This window comes from Giraffa tippelskirchi, chromosome 10, assembly GCF_054371585.1.
Source record: "Giraffa tippelskirchi isolate mGirTip1 chromosome 10, T2T-mGirTip1v1.2.pri, whole genome shotgun sequence".
In the NCBI taxonomy this organism is placed as follows: domain Eukaryota; kingdom Metazoa; phylum Chordata; class Mammalia; order Artiodactyla; family Giraffidae; genus Giraffa; species Giraffa tippelskirchi.
The window spans coordinates 16,488,953-16,505,567 of NC_137284.1; the positions used below are offsets into that span (position 1 = coordinate 16,488,953).

General features: G+C 47.1%; 1 protein-coding gene across 1 annotated transcript in view; it reads right to left on the reverse strand.

Annotated features, from left to right (window-relative positions):
* Positions 1–2,044: 2,044 nt before the first annotated feature.
* BARX2 (BARX homeobox 2) overlaps positions 2,045–16,615 on the reverse strand; it is a 73,013-nt gene continuing 58,442 nt past the window's right edge. Inside the window, exons 3-4 of the mRNA XM_081536558.1 lie at positions 11,415–11,499; positions 2,045–3,019 (exon numbers count right to left, since the gene is read on the reverse strand). Of these exons, the coding sequence (XP_081392684.1) occupies positions 2,753–3,019; positions 11,415–11,499 (352 nt within the window). The 3' untranslated portion in view covers positions 2,045–2,752. The remainder of the gene's footprint in view (positions 3,020–11,414; positions 11,500–16,615) is intronic.

Genomic DNA, 16,615 nt, shown 5'->3' on the forward strand with positions numbered 1-16,615 from the left:
AATCCAAGTGGTGGGAGTGGAGGCAGGGAGGCCGCCTCCCAACCCTGCATTAGGACGAAGCTGTGTGCAGGGAGCGGACTGCTGCTGGAAGCAATTTCCCCACCACCACCCTGAGAGAGTGAAGGCAATTTCCAAGCAGGGAGAGAGGGCAGACCAGCCATGGAGACCTCTGCAAGGATGAAGGCCACCAGGCTTGGTTCTTGGTGTGGCTCCCCACCAGCTGCGTGACCAGGGTTAGATGATCAACCTCACTCCAATGAATAAGCTTCCTGTAAAACTGTAAAAAAACAATCCACATTGCAGCCCAAGGGGCAGCATCAGCTTGTAAGAGACTCCTCCATCCTCACAGGGATGCAGGAATCTCACGTGGTCAGCTACCCTCCATGGTCAGTTTGCCTCAGCCCTCTTCCATCCTCTGGAAAACAAAAGGCAGCAGGTGAGCAGACCCCGAAATGGATGCTGGATGGAGAGCACTGAGCCCACCGCACCCAGGGCTTTAGGATCTGCCCACCAGGCGGTGTCACCATGGCCAAAGTATTTGCAGGTGAGTCCTGCCAGCCGGGTGAGAGGAGGAGAACTGGATGCTGGAGGAGAGAATGCTTTTGTTCAGCAGGGTCCTCAAAGGTAGACATCCAGCGGCTGCTGATAAAGAGAGGAGGCAGTCCCCCATAGGGACTTGTGGAGCTGGTTTCTGGGTGCTGGTCACGAGGCTCAAGAACTGGAAGGAAAAGGGAAGGATGGAGGTGGAGGAGGAGCTTGACTTGGCCCCTGAATCTGTGCCCACCGGCTTTGGAAAGGCCCAGCCCAGACCCACCTCTGAGCCACGGGGCTGAACTCCACAGAGCTGAGGCTGGAGGACAAGTTCAAGGCTGGTCAGTGGAAGTGACATTGAGCTCGGGGCTTCGAAAACAGGAGGGAAGATACCCCAAGCTCTTAAGACTCCCCACTCACCCCTCCAACCTGTAGGGCCAAGTGCTGTGCTGTGCTAAGTAGCTTCAGTTGTGTCCAACTCTTTGCAACCCCATGGACTGTAGCCCACCAGATTCCTGTCCATGGGATTCTCCAGGCAAGAATACTGGAATGGGTTGCCATTTCCTCCTCCAGGGGAACTTTCCAATACAGGGGTCAAACCCCTGTCTCTTACGTAGGGCCAAGAAACAATACCAAAGATGACGGGCCAGGAACCCAGGGCTGGAAGGCAAACAGTGTCCAGAGCCAGGATGGGGGAAACCCAGAGTGTGTGCACACACCTCTCCCTGAGCCGTGGTGGTCACTGTCGGACACCTATGAGAAGGACAGTGTGCGAGCCCAGACCACGGACCAAAAACCAGCCTAAGAAAGCTGCATCCTAATGAGGGCCTTCCTAGGGCAGGAGAACAGGACAGAAGGGTTCTTCAAGTGGGAGACCCAGCTGGCAGGACTCACCTGCAAATACTTTGGCCATGGTGACACCGCCTGGTGGGCAGATCCTAAAGCCCTGCGTGGGGTGGGCTCAGGTGAGGGAGGCAGTGGCCGACAGCTGGGTGTGGGCTGCACGAACTGGTTCACGGAGGCCAAGTCCTTTACCTCCACGTTAAGAGAGAGACTGCTTTCTCTTTGTTGATCTCAACGGCCAGGGGAAGGTACGGCCTTAGCAAAGTCGAAGTGGCAGTCACAACACTTGAATCCAGTCCTGTTGAAGGAGTTGTATACTACAAGCTCTCAGGCTTACGATTTTTTTTTTCCCTTAACTTTATTTTTGGCTGTGCTGAGTCTCTGTTGCTGTGTGTGGGGTTGCTCTAGTTGTGGTACAAGGGCTTCTCACTCCAGTGGCTTCTCTTGTTATGGAGCATGGGCTCTAGGGAGCTCAGGCTCAGCAGTTGTGGCACACGGGAATAGCTGTCCCATGGCACGTGGGATCTTCCCAGACCTGGGATCGAACCCGAGTCTCTTGTGTCTCCTGCATTGGCAGGCGGGTTCTTTACTACTAGCACCACCCTCTTTCCATAGGACATATTCAAGAAGATCTAAATACACTCCCCGGAAGAAACAACACACCCCATCCTTTTTGAAAGATTTATTTTTAATTAAAAAATAAAAGTTATCTTAACATATCTGCATTGCAGCTTCAGGGATGGCAACTGAATGAAGCGAGAAAAACAAGGTTTATCAGTTCCTGGATCACCTGGCTACCTTATAATGGGTAAAAAGGCACGCGTGTCTTCAAACAAACAAACTTTATTCTATTAACTCAAAACTCCCTTCCCCCAACTCTTATCTGCCCACCCTCACCGACCACCCGTCCCCACCCCCCAAAAAAACAACAATCAAAAACATTAAATTCTCTTTCAAAACTACAGAAATAAGTGCTGAGTCAGCAAGGAACCTGGGCATGCTGCCCACTCCTCCATCTCTCCCTGTTTCGATGGCTAGCTGCTCTGAGGCTGGTCGGAGTGTCCCCCATCATGCCAGGGGAAGCTTGGACCCAGACAGCCCCACGGTGTCACCCCAGCTGGGGCCGGCAGTTCCAAGGCACTATGTCCCTTAGTCAAGGGCTTGTGTGGCTTAGGCAGCCTTTCAGGAAGAACAGGCCAAGGCGAGCAAGTCTTCCTCAAAAGCTGGAGCTGGGAGCCATGGGCAGGAGGGAGGGAGCCAGCCATGGTCTTCTCCCCCACGTCTCGGGCTCTCGGCAGCTTTCTTCTCCCTGGTCTCCCTGCCCTCTCTCTTTCCCTTCTTCCCAGTCTCCCCCTCCCCCCCCACCAAGAGTTTTATTTTAGCTTGATGGTGGGGGTTCCGGAGAGGCTACTGGCAACTCCTGGGCCCGGCCTGGGGACTCGGCCACCTCCACGGGGACAACACATGCCTTTGGTTCCTGCGTATCGCAGAGCCCCTCCAGGCCCTGGGAGGGCTCCCGGAGCTCCTGGCTCTGAACCTGACTGTTCAGCTTCTCTTCAGCTTCGATCTCTTCTGATGTGGGGATGGAGTTCTTCTTGGGACGACCTTTGGGTTTTGTGGGTGCTTCCTGTCCACCTTTAAGAACCTACGTGGGAGACAAATGAGATTAAATCTAAGAAATAACTTCTTCCCTCCACTTTCCCATTCAACCTACCCCTAAACTAGCGGTCCCCAACATTCTGGCACCAGGGATTGGTTTCGTGGAAGACGGTTTTTCCACAGACTAGGGAGGAGATGGTTTCAGGATGATAAAAGCACATTACATTTTATTGTGTACTTTATTTCTATTTTCATTGCATCAGCTCCACTTCAGATCATCAGGTATTAGATCCCAGAGGTTAGGAACCCCTGCTCTAAACCATTCCTTCCCATCAGTGAAGTTGCAAAGTTTGGCAAAAAATATTCTCCATGAGTCACCTGCAGTCTACAAAGACAGCTTCATTCACAAAAGGTTCGATGCACTTTTAGTCAATATCATTTCTATTAAATACAATGATCATAAATACATTAAAAATCCAACTTCAAAAATAGGGAAATAAATGAAAATTAAAATATGAATGTGACAGCAAGTTGGTAAAAGAAAGAAAACAGTATTTGTCACAAACAGGAAAATAAACACTCATATACCTGTGTAAAAGTGTAATTGGTACAGCTTTTTCAAAAGACAACCTGAGGATGCAAATCAAAAGTCTTTAAAAAAATGTGCATAATGTTTGACACAGAAATTCTGCTTCTAACAATTTAGCCTGAGGAAGTCATCAAAGATTGGGACAATGATTGATGTGCAAAAATGTTCATCACAAAATTGGCAACAACAGCAAAAAAAACATACTCTAAAGTTTCCACCATATAATTGAGTACATAATTATAGTATACAGCAAAGAGAGAAAACTTAACAACCATTATGATCATTATACAGGAGAACATATAATAACATGGGAAATATTATTAATATATTTTTGTGAAAATGGGTTCTAAACCAGCATAATTTAATTTGGTGGCTAAACAACTACACACTACCCTGCTTGCAATCTCAAGATCAAGGATAATTTCAATTCTTTTTCTTTTTTTATGTATTTTTAAATTTTTCAACAATGATCATGTATAAATATTTCTGTAATCAGAAAAGGAGATATCATGAAACATATGGTTTTATGTTGTTTGAAGAAGCAGTAATGCATAGGAGAGAGTGTGTTCTTGTTTTGAAAGTAGAATAACTAGATTAAATACCAACTGTGCCCCTTGTCCACTTTGTTTTTGGGAGAGTCCTTTAAAGACTCTGGGCCTCAGTTTCCTATTCTGTAAAACAGTGATGCATGCGTGCATGGTAAGTCACTTTAGTTGTGTCCAACTCTTTGCAACCCTATGCACTGTAGCCCAGCAGCTCTTCTGTCCTTGGGATTCTCCAGGCAAGAATACTGGAGTGGGTTGCCATTCCTTCCTCCAGGGGATCTTCCTGACCCAGGGATAGAACCTGGGTGTCCCGCATTGCTGGCAGATTCTTAACCATCTGAGCCATAGGGGAAGTCCAAGACTGAAGAATTTCCAGACTGTTCTCTTAAAGCAGGAGCACCATGTTACATTCCAATCAGCAGTATGTGAGGGCTCCAGTGCTCCACATACTCTGCAAAACTTATTTTTTTAAGGGCTTTTTGATGTGGACCATTTTTAAAGCTTTTATTGAATTTGTTAAAATATTGCTTCTGTTTTGTGTTTTGTTTTGTTTTGGCCACAAGGCATGTAGGACCTTAGTTCCCCAGCCAGGGATCGAACCTGCACTCCTTGCATTGGAAGGCTAAATCTTAACCTCTGGACCAGAGGGAAGTCCCAATACTTGTTATTACCTGTCTTTTTGATTCCAGCCATCCTAGTGGTTGTGAAGTTGTATTTCATTGTGGTTTTGATTTGTACATCCCTGATAATTACTTAAGTTGAGCATCTTTTCATGTGCTTATGGGCCAGTTGTATATCTTCCTTGCAGAAGTGTCTATTCAAATCCTTTGCCTATTTAAGAATGTGGTTGTCTTTTTTAATTACTGAGTTATGAGTTGTCTATTAATACTAATATGTTGGACAAAAGCCCCTTATCAGATAGAATATTTACAAATATATTCTCCTGTTCTGTGTTGCCTTTTCATGTCCTTTCTAAAAATGTTTACTTATTTATTGGCTGCATTGCTCCTTGGCATGTGGGATCTTAGTTCCCTGACCAAGGATTGAACCCATATCCCCTACATTGCATGGCAGATTCTTAAGCCCTGGCAAATTAAGAAGGGAAGTCCCACCTTTTCACTTTGTTGATGATGTCCTTCAACAGAACAAAAGTTTTTAATTTTCATAAAGTCCAATTTTGTTGCTACTGCTTGTGCTTTTGGTGTCTTAACTAAAAAGGTTTTGCCTAACCCAGGGTCAAAAGCATTTACTCTAAAAGTAAATGTTTTCTTCTAAGGATTTCTTAGTTCTTTTTTCCTTTTATAACATTTAAATTTAATTGGAGGAAAATTGCTTTAAAATATTGTGTTGTTTATGCAGTATATCAGCATAAATCAACAACAGGTATATGTATGTCCCTTCCCTCTGAGTTTCATAGCTTTTTTTTTAATTAAATTTTTTATTGAAGGATAATTGCTTTACAGAATTTTGTTGTTTTCTGTCAAACCTCATCATGAATCAGCCATAGGAGTTTCATAGTTTTAACGTTTACCTTTAGGTTTATGATTCCTTTTGAGTTAACTTTTGCTTATGGTGTAAGAAAAACCATAAATTCGCATTAAACACCTCCATTTAGCTGGGCATCTACTCAGCCACTGTACTTTCAACCCAAACAGCTAACACAGAGATGTGAAGGGGACTTCTAACAAGCTAGAGATGCTGACAGAATCAATCTCTGGGGAGAAGACGTCTCTATCTTCCTTTTCATACGTCAGTATCTGATTTTGGTTTCAATGTGAGCGCAGGCTGTTGAAAGCACCCAAATGTGCCAAGATGAAATTGACATGTTGAAAGCAGCTCCACTCGGTATGAAAGAGCTTATACAAAATCGAGTTACCCCATGTAGTAATCAAGTTATAAACGAGCAGGTCTAAGGAAGCCACCTAATTGGCAAAGGAAAGTCCAGCCCAGCAATTAGGGAACACCACCCACACAGCTTGGCTAGACCCCACCTGGCTGTTTTCCTACAGCATGAAAAAAAAAAAAAACAATCAGACCATTTTCTAAACGGAATAAAACATTCCAGCACAAGCAATAATTAGGACATAACTACACTCTTGGCTGCTTTCTGCACCTGACCTCTGGCCCCTGCCTCCCAGCACACCTGAGACATGTAATTATCTAGCAACCACCCCGTGCTAGGACTATACACTTGCATGCACTCTGCAGCCCTTCTCTCAGGACCCCTCCTCCCTAGGCATCTCTGGAGCCAATTTACTTTCCTTCGTCCAGGGAGGCCAGGCAATCCGTTGCACGTGAGATCACCTGCCTCTGGGAAAAACACCCAGCACACCACCTACTTTTCACTTGCCTCTGGGAAAAACATCCAGCACACCACCTACTTTTATTAACCTGGCCCGCTGGCAGCCTTCCCCCGAACTCTAAAACTAGATTCTCCCGCGCCCTCCTGCTGGGGTTGTCGGGACCTTCCTCCTCGACCTGCACAGGTGGGCAGGGGACGGGCACATTGACGGGAGGGCCCAGCTGTCAGCGCAGAGAGAAACCTTCTACCTCCCTCACTTTTCAGGCAGAAGTGTTTTGTCATGTTGGAAAAGCAACCCAAGGCAGACCTGAGATTTGAACACAAAACCTCGACTGTCTGAATCTAACACTCTTATTGGTATTTTCATTGCACGTAATGTGCAAGGGAAGTGTTCGACTGATATTTCTACCACATTTATTTTACCGACCTCCTAACCTCCCAGCAGATCCTAGGCCATGGACTCATTAACCCACTGCCTTTTTGCTCCCTTTCTCTACCTGCAGCTCTGTGGGAATGATGAGAGCCATGTTGTTGTTTAGTTGCTAAGTTGTATCTGACTCTTTGCAACCCCATGGATTGTAGCCCACCAGGCTCCTCTGTCCATGGGATTTTCCAGGCAAGAATACTGGGTTGCCATTTCCTTGTCCGGGAGATCTTCTTGAACCAGGGATTGAACTTGCATCTCCTGCATTGGCAGGTGAATTCTTCACGAGGGAAGTCCGGAGAGCCATGTAACTGATGCAATTTCTCTGAAGCTGAGACGTTCACCATCTCCAGCACAGATCTTTCCCCAGCTCACTGTTTAGCAGATTTTATGCTAGAAGATGCGATGTTCCACTCAACTCAAGCCTGAATGCTAAAGCACTAACTGACTGGGGAAGGCTTGCAGGTGGGGAGGATGCAGAAAAACACCTGACTGTTTCAACCAGCATCCCAGAAACTTGCAGAATTCATTTTCAGGTTATTTCTCCTGGCCTTCAAAAGTTTAGATTTTCTGGAGACATGAATTTTGTGGATGGGTAAAGAATTAAAAAAAAAAACAAAACACTGAGACAAACAGCAGCTAACACTTCCTGACTGTATCCTATGGGGCAGACACTGTTCTGAGTCCTACAGCGATTGGCTCAGATTGGCTCACTGACCTCATTTGCATCTCTGTAAGGTGGACATTAGGCATTTAATGATGAGGAAACAGCCGCTTGCCCATAATTACATAGGTAGAAACCGGTAGCAGTTTTACAGAATTGTTGACCAGCTGGAGACTTTCGGTGCACAAGATGACCGCTGTGCGTGGGATGTGGCCCACCCAGTTCTGTGACTGGGAGAGGAAGGTACCACCCATCTGGACCCTTTCACAGAACAGAACCCTACTTTGGAGATGAAAAGTATCCCTGAATGATGAGGTACTTCTGGCCCGCTACGAAGCCCGCTGGACCCTACTGGAACCCAAGCCAAGCAGACACAGAAGGGAGGGTGAGCATCCCACCAAATGTGGGAAACCACATTTACCCAATCCGCTAAAGGTTCTACACGCTGACTGGTAAAAACTAGTCAGAGATGCTATCTCGGTTCTGGCAACATGCAAGTAACTCTGAGAAGCGAATGCTAATCTTTTTCCAGTTCCAATGAGGTTTCTTGCCTTGAGACATCTTTATTACTCAATTATTCTTTTCTTCCCGAGTCCTTGAAGAGACAGCCTTGAAAGTTTTACCAGGGGAAACTATGAAGCAATCAGGATCCCAACAATGCCTTGCTGTTTTGGGAGAGTCAGAACGTGACCCACACCTGAGCCACCTTGTTCTCATCTTCACTCCAGCTGTTCTGAGGTCTTTGCAGGGCCCCCACATACTTCTGTTCCTTCCTTCAGCCTGTGACACCCTTCCAACTTCATCTGGCAGGTGTCTATTCATCCATTAAACCCAACTTAGATGGCACCTCTTCCAGGAAGCCCTCCCTTCTCCTACTGATGCTGAACCTTTTATTTCCTTCCACTGTTGCCCTGATCACTCTGAATAATGAGAAACTCACAGGTCATCTACCCCCACTGACTGAGTACCTTTTTCGAATTTTTTTTAATGGATGGCCTGGTATCTTACTCATTGGAAAAGACCTTGATGCTGGGAAAGGTTGAGGGTAGGAGGAGAAGGGGGCAACAGAGGATGAGATGGTTGAATGGTATCACCAACACAATGGGCATGAATTTGAGCAAACTATGAGATAGTGAAGGACAGGGAAGCCTGGTGTGTTGCAGTCTACAGGGTTGCAAAGAATAGGACGCAACTTAGCAACTGAACAACAACAACTGGTGTCTTAAAGCCACATCTCTATTGCCCGGTGAAAAGTAACTACTCATGAGGAGAAATGAAGTGGACTCTAATTTACGGAAGGGGCCTGCATTCGGTTGGCTTGTGGACTGCTCGGAGATTTAAATCTGTGCAGTTACTTCCATTTTGTTTTCTACGACATTGATAACCATCGACATGCAGGCTGCAGCTGTGCCAGCAGCGCAGAGGCCAGTGGAAAACAGCTGACGTCAGCAGCAGGGGCACACGTGTTCCCCGCGGGCACTGGGCGGTGCTGGCACAGCCAGCGGGCTGTCAGTGCCTCCGTCGTCTGACTCACGAAAAGATCGCTGATAACCAACTCAAACAATGCCTCTGCCACTCAGGAGATGTCAATTTTGATGACGATGATGGGACAGGGAAGGAGGTGGGTGGTGGAACTTGCACAGAAAGCAGTGAAGAGACTTGCCCAAAGCCAAGCAGGGCGGGGCACGGCTGGAAACACAGCCCAGTGTTTCCAGGTCCCAGATCTGGTTCCCTTAGAGATCAGTCCCCTAAAAGGCTCCATGGGTGTCTGAGCATTCTAGAAGTTGAGAAGCAACAACATGTTTAATTGAATCTTATTTGTCTTTCCATTTCAACTTCTCCCTGCAAGCTGTCCCAATATTTCACTTCTCCTCTGGACTCTTGCTTGTGTGTGCTCAGTCGTGTCTGACTCTTTGTGACCCCATGGACCGTAGCCCACCAGGCTCCTCTGTCCATGGTATTTTCCAGGCAAGAATACTGGACTGGGTTGCCATTTCCTCCTCCAGGGTATCTTCCTGACCCTGGGATCAAACCTACATCTCTTATGTCTCCTGCACTGGCAGGCTGGTTCTTTACCACTAGCGTCATCTGGAAGCCTGTTAGCAGGCAATAGCAAGAACCAAAATTTTCAGAGAAAAAATATATATATATTGGATAAAAACACAAAATGGAGAAAACCCAAAATCTATTACCCATTATCAAAAAGTGTCTATTAACTTTTTTTTGTTTCTGAAAACTAGGTGGCTGGTGCAGGGGAAGGGGGTCTTAGTTATTTGGTCATTGTAGAAAATTCATACTCCAGACCTTGATACACCAAGGCTTGTGACCAGATGGCTTAGCAAATTAGGACATCATGCAGGCAGGCCTGAGATGCTCGGTCCACAGGACAAGGGAACGGCCCAGAGACCCAGCGAGGACATGGAAGGGCCTGGGTCAGAGGTTTCTTCCCACTCTCTTCCCAACCCTCCTGTTTTCTTTGGGCTTTGACTTTGACCCTTGGAATTTTCAAAACTGGAAGTGAGACAACTACTTTGGAAAATCTGGATTTAACTGTTGCCTTTTTTTTTGAATAAGAAAAAGAGAGAGGGCTAAACCATTATGAAATGAGTTCTTTAAAATGTAGAGATGTTTCTTTTTTAAAGAGATGTTTTTTATTTGTTGTTGTTGTTCAGTCACTAAGTCATGTCCCACTTTGTGCAACCCCATGGACTACAGCACACCAGGCTTCCCTTTCTTTCAGCATCTCCCAGAGTTTGATCACATTCATATCCATTGAGTCGGTGATGCTATGTAACTATCTCATCTTCAGCTGCTCTTTCTGTTTGCCTTCAGTCTTTCCCAGCATCAGGGTCTTTTCCAAAAATCCGCCTCTTCACATCAGGTGGCCAAAGTATTGGAGTTTCAGCTTCAGCATCAGTCCTAGTGAATATTCAGGACTGATTTCCTTTAGGACTGACTGGTTTGATCCCCTTGCAGTCCAAGGACTCTCAAGAGTGTTCTCCAGCACCACAATTCTAAAGCAGCAGTTCTTCGGCGTTCTGCCTTCTTTATAGTCCAGCTCTTATATCCATACATGACTACTGGAAAAACCATAGCTTTGACTATACGGACCTTTGTCGGCACAGTGTTATCTCTGCTTTTTAATATGCTGTCTAGGTTTTTCATAGCTTTCCTTCCAAGGAGCAAGCGTATTTTAATTTCATGGCTACAGTCACTGTCCACAGTGATTTTAGAGCCCAAGAAAATAAAATCTGTCACTGCTTCCACATTTTCCTCTTCTATTGCCATATAAGTTTATTTAAAAACCAAATAGGGAACGACTCATCTGTAAGGCACTAGAGTGGTATTTGGGAAACCAGAGTCACTATACCATGTGTATCAGAGGAACCTGAGTGCTAGTTAACCTGCCCTGCCTTGGGCCAGCAAAGCAGAATCTTAGGAAGGGCCTTGAGTTCTGCATTCATACCTGCCATCCAGGTTCCCCTGATGCCCACTGGAGTCGAGAATCCCTGTGTCAGGAGACACACAGCTACAAGAGCAGGTGCACCCTGCATGTCCTCTATAAACACAGAGGACTGACTTCTATTCTTAGCTATTGGTGGGAGGGGGAAGAGAGTTCTTTGAAAAGGCCAGCAGGTGGGGTTAAAAGCAGCAACTGACAAGCCTGGAGGCTTTGTCTTTCTTTTATTTCCAATGAAACTGTGAAAAAGAATATCCTTCTGGTCAGGAAATCTAGGTCAGAAAGAATTGCTTATCCTTTTGTTCAAACGGCCTCCCTCCCAGCCAGCATCGTAAAAGCCCTTCCAATCTCTGGAGCTCCATCCACCAAAAGGTCCTTGCTGCCTTCTCGCCAGCCCTGTAGTAAGAATTTTTCCCATCACGATGGGCCCGTGGTTAGGACTTACTCTCTTTCTTACCATTTTTTTCCATTTCATCCTGCGGTTCTGGTACCAGGTCTTCACCTGCAGTTGAGTGAGTCCCAGAGACTGGGCCAAGTCCAACCTAGAAGGCACGAGAGACAGTGGGAGGATGAGGAAGAGGGGAAGGGGCAGCAGAGGTGGGGGTCTGTTACCAACGCATGGACCTCTCCATTAAACCAGTTCCTCCCAAAGAGCTCTGCTTTCCTTCCCAGAATCCTATGGAGGAAACTCTGTGAAGCCAAGAAATAGATGCCCAAACCTAAGAACTGTCTACACTGAACCTGAAGAGAATTTCTGAGCCTTCACTGCAAAGTCCTCTCCCTGACCCGACAGACTCTTTACTCTGATCCTGCATAAAATGAAGGCTCTGACCCCAAATCCAAACTGGGGAGGAAAAGTAAAGTCCCATTTTTCTGGGGGGTAAGCCTCCTGCCACCCCCACCCCCCACCCCTGCTATCTCTCCACACCCCCTTGAAGGTTGCTTCCTATGCACAGGTCACCTCTCACCCAGGGGGCTCTGAGTTCTCACGGGTCTCTGCTTCTCCTGAGTTATTTCTGCCTCCCTAACTCCACTGCTTCTTTCACAATCACAAACGTGCTTACCACATTCTAAATCAAGAACAAGGGCTCAAAAATACATTTTGATGGGTTGACTCAGCCTCCATCCTGCCCTCAACTGTTAAGATGCCAGATTCCAAAGGGAACATTACATCCGTACCCCTCCTGCTCCCCATTCCACAGCTAAGCGTGGTCCTACATTTCTCTGTAGCCTGCAGAGCCACCAGCTTGGGCCACGGGGACTTGGGTACACATCCTCAGCTGCATCCAAGCTTCCCTGGGGCTTCCCTGGTAGCTCATCTGGTAAAGAATCCGCCTTCAATGCGGGAGACCTGGGTTCGATCCCTGGGTTGGAAGATCCCGTGGAGGAGGGCATGGCGACCCACTCCAGTATTCTGGCCTGGAGAATCCACATGGACAGAGGAGCCTGGCTGGCTACAGTCCATGGGGTCACCAAGAGTGGGACACAACTGAGTGACTAAGCACAGCACTTCAGCTTCAACTTTCTCTACCTGAGGAGTAACAAGCGACACCTCACCATCAGGAAGACCAGTGGTGCAGGAGTGAGGGCTCCAGGTGTGGCTCCTGGCGTGCCAGCTGCACTTCTCAGACCCCCTGCTTGGACCAGAGTGCCCAGTTCAACAGAAAAACCGTTTTCCTTCATGGACTTTAGCTCCTGGCTTCAATCCCCATTCACACCTATCTGCTTGCCCAGTAAAAGGGCTTCTGTAAGTTGACAGTTTTATTGAAAGTCATTAACAGACTGAAGCCAATAAATTCCTTGTGCTAGCAGGCCTCACCCTCCCCACTAATGAAGCCATGCATCCCAGGTGTGTGTGCATGCTCAGTTGTGTCCAACTCAGCGACCCCATGGACTGTAGCCCACCAAGCTCCTCTGTCCATAGAATTTTCCAGGCAAGAAGTACTGGAGTAGGTTGCCATTTCCTTATCCAAGGGATCTTCCTGATCCAGGGATTGAACCCATGCCCTTTGCATGTCCTGCATTAGCAGGTGGATTCTTTACCACTGGCACCACTTGGGAAGCCCAAGAAGCACATATGAGAATCCAAATTTTTTCTGTTAAGGTAGACATAAATTCGCAAAAGTGAAAACGAGACCATTTTTTCTCACTCTTTTGGAAAATTTTTTAAATTTAAAAATTGTTATTTATGTTAATATGATAGGTCTAATATTGTTATCCTGTAATGAATAACTAAATATTTTTAAACTTTCTCAACTTTAATACTTAATTTGATAAATATCAATAGTTTAACCAACAAAAGTTCTCTAGGGGGGAGTGGGGCTCAAAAATTTTTAGGAATGTAAAAGTGTCCCAAAACCAAACCCTTTGAGAACTGCTAATGTAAAGCACCTAACAGTGCCTGTCACCCAGTGGGTACGCTATAAGCAATAGTGTTATTAACAACCATATAGCAGTTCATGGTATCTCTGGATAGCTCTTTGGGGGGCATAGGTAAATTTTGTACCATAGCCTTTCTGGCCACAATTTGACATCCCAGGTAGGTATTCATTTAAACACCAAGAGCCCAGGGGGGCCATCCCATGGGTCTCCCAGACCTCTCTGGAGGCAGAGGGCTTCCCCCCTCCCCACAGCCTTCCTGGCCAGTTCACCTAAGGCCATCAGGTGCATCAGTGAATGGAACGATCAGTTCAGTTCGCAGCTCTGCCACGGCACTGGCAAACCAGGATGAGCTCACTTGGGAAAAATGCACTCCTGACTCATGCTGGCCCCAGAAACACACTTCGCTGTCATCAGCTCTCTCTCATTACCTGCCGCCGTTACAGATTCTCACTTCCCTGCGCAAATTCGCTTCAATGGGGTCACCTAGGAGACTGGAGAAACAAACACAGGGGAAGAGGGTGTGCGCCGTGGGAGGAGGCGTGCTCATGGCCCCGGTCACGTACAAGGTGAGGAACAGCTGGCGGGGCAGCTCGGACGGCAGCCTCCACGCCAGCCAAATGGTCCTCCTCTGCAGGCAAGTGAATCAAGCTCACCTGAGAGGTGCCTGGGCAGGTAGCAGGAAGTCCTGGGAGGTTGATTTGGAACTAACGTTTTTGCTAAAAAAAAAATTCTCTGACTTCTAAAATAAGCCTAGAATGTCATCTTGAGTGTGCTGATTCATAAATCCAGATGCCCACTCCACTTCCTGTACTCCATGTGTGTTGAGTACAGCAGGCACTTCTCGTTACACTGGGGTGCATCAGAATAGCAGAATACCATGTGTGTGTGCACGCGCATATGTGTACACGTGCATGTGTGCATGTGTGTGTGTGCTTAGTCACTTAATTGTATCTGACTCTTTGTGACCCTATGGACTGTAGCCCACCAGGCTCCTCTGTCCATGGAATTCTCCAGGTAAGAATACTGGAGTGGGTACCCATTCCCTTCTTCAGGGCATCTTCTCGACCCAGGGATCGAATCCAGGTCTCCTTCATTGCAGGCGGATTCTTTACCATCTGAGCCACCAGGAAGCCCAGAGATCTCATCTATTAATCCCCAAATCACACACCTGCCTCCATCCTCTGCCCAAAGGTGCCTCAAATTGCACATGTCCAAAACAGAACGCACTCTTTCCTCACCAAACTCACTCTGCCCTCTGCCTTCCAGCTTCAGCTAATGCTTGTTCCTCTTTCCCTGGTGGTCCATGCAGAAGCCACAGAATTCTCAGCTCTCTGCCTCACACCAATGGAAATTCTGTCTGTTCCGGCTTCAAAACAGGTCTCCGATCTATTCTCTCGTCTCTGTTCCCACTGGCTCCACCTTAATTCAGGTCTTCAGTGACCCTCCCTGGACTCTGTCCACCTGCTTTCCCTTCTCCACCTCTTCTCTCTCTTCCCTCTCTGTTACTTATTGTGCTACCAATATGAGGATTCCGAGATGTAAATCTCAGGACTTCTCTGGTAGTCCAGTGGTTAAGACTCCATGCTCCCAATGCAGGGGGACCAAGTTTGATTCCTGATCAAGGAACTAAAATCCCACGTGCTGTAGGGCATTGCCTAAATTTTTTAATAAATAAAAATTAAAAAAAATAAAACGTAAATCTGGCCACAGCACTTGCAGCTCTTCATGGCCGCTGACACACAGCCTGCACAACAAAGTCCACATCTTTTGGTCAGACATACAGGGTCCTTCCCACTCTGCAGCCTCATCTCCCCCCACACCCTCCTCCACTCCTGAAGCTGGAGACACCCGACCACCTGCAGGGCCCTCAGCGTGCCCAGCAGCAAGTCTGTGCCTTTTGCAAGTTGTTCCCTCTGTGGGATGCTCTCTCTCTCCTGGGATCAAAGTGCTTCTGAAGTGCTGCCTCCTCTGAGAAGGCTTCCTGGTTGCCACCGGACACACTCAGCAATACCTTTGTGCTCCTGCAGCCCTCGGGAACATGTTGGCATCCACACCCCAAGTTGTGATGTAGTTACCACAGCCACATCCTTCCCCGTGACCTCTTCTAGAGCAGGTCTCTTGTCTGCTATTTTCTGGACCCATAATCCCTGCCACAATGCCTTGCACACAGCTGCTGGGAGCTCAACTAACTGAATAAGTAAACAAATTCCCTTTTAGTCAATGACTTGCAGGCTCCTCTCTCAGATTTTTATCGAGCAGCTAATAAACAGCTTGAGATGCATTTGAGTTTCCTTTCCTTCGCTTTAATAGGGTCAGACCTGAAATGGACAAGGCAGTAAGCAAAGAAAGAGAAAAAGTACCTGGAAAATCCTTCCAATAAACAGGGTCACACATTAGGCCAGCCATTCCAGAGTGAGTTTGAAAGAACAAGGTAGAACACACACTCTTGCACTGTATTTCTTTGTTAAGATGCTAAATTAAAGAAAGCGGGGAGGTACTGAAGCCTCTGAATAAAGCAGGGGTCACAGCCACCCTCACTGAGATATCACAAGGGTTTAAAGAAGAGACCTTCATCCAGGTCCTCCTTGGTCTCAGCCAAATGGTTCTGACTTGCTACCTGTCAAGTCCATCAGGACATCTGACAGCTCTGCAGCCCCATTAATCCAGGCTGCCATGCAGGAGCCAGGTGTGCCTGCTGAGCCAGTTGGGGGTTAGAGGGTGGGGAGAAGCCTGGGAAAATCATGGACCTCAACTCCAGGTCTAGTCCCAGTACACCCAATCCTAAGTGTCAGTGGTTTTAAACGCCAAACCTGTTTCCCAGCTGAGTGCCTGGGCAACCATTTGCTAAGCTTTACCGTGCTTGTTGTATGGTAAACAAGCTTGTTGGGCTTCCCTTGTGGCTCAGCTGGTAAAGAATCTGCCTGCAATGTGGGAGACCTGGGTTCAATCCCTGGGTTGGGAAGATCCCCTGGAGAAGGGAAGGACTACCCACTCCAGTATTCTGGCCTGGAGAATTCCAAGGACTGTGTAGTCCATGGGGTCACAAAGAGTTGGACACAACCGAGCGACTTTCACTTTCACCATGCTTGTTGTACTGTAGTAGTTAACATACAGAGATGCAGTGAGGAGTGAAAATTCAGCATCAGGCAGGCTTCTGGGGCTAAGTATGATGAATTCAGGTGAGCTATGTGTGTGCTTAATGGCTCAGTCATGTCTGACTCTTCTGCGGCCCCATGGACTGTATGTAGCCCACCAGGCTCCTCTGTCTGTGGAATT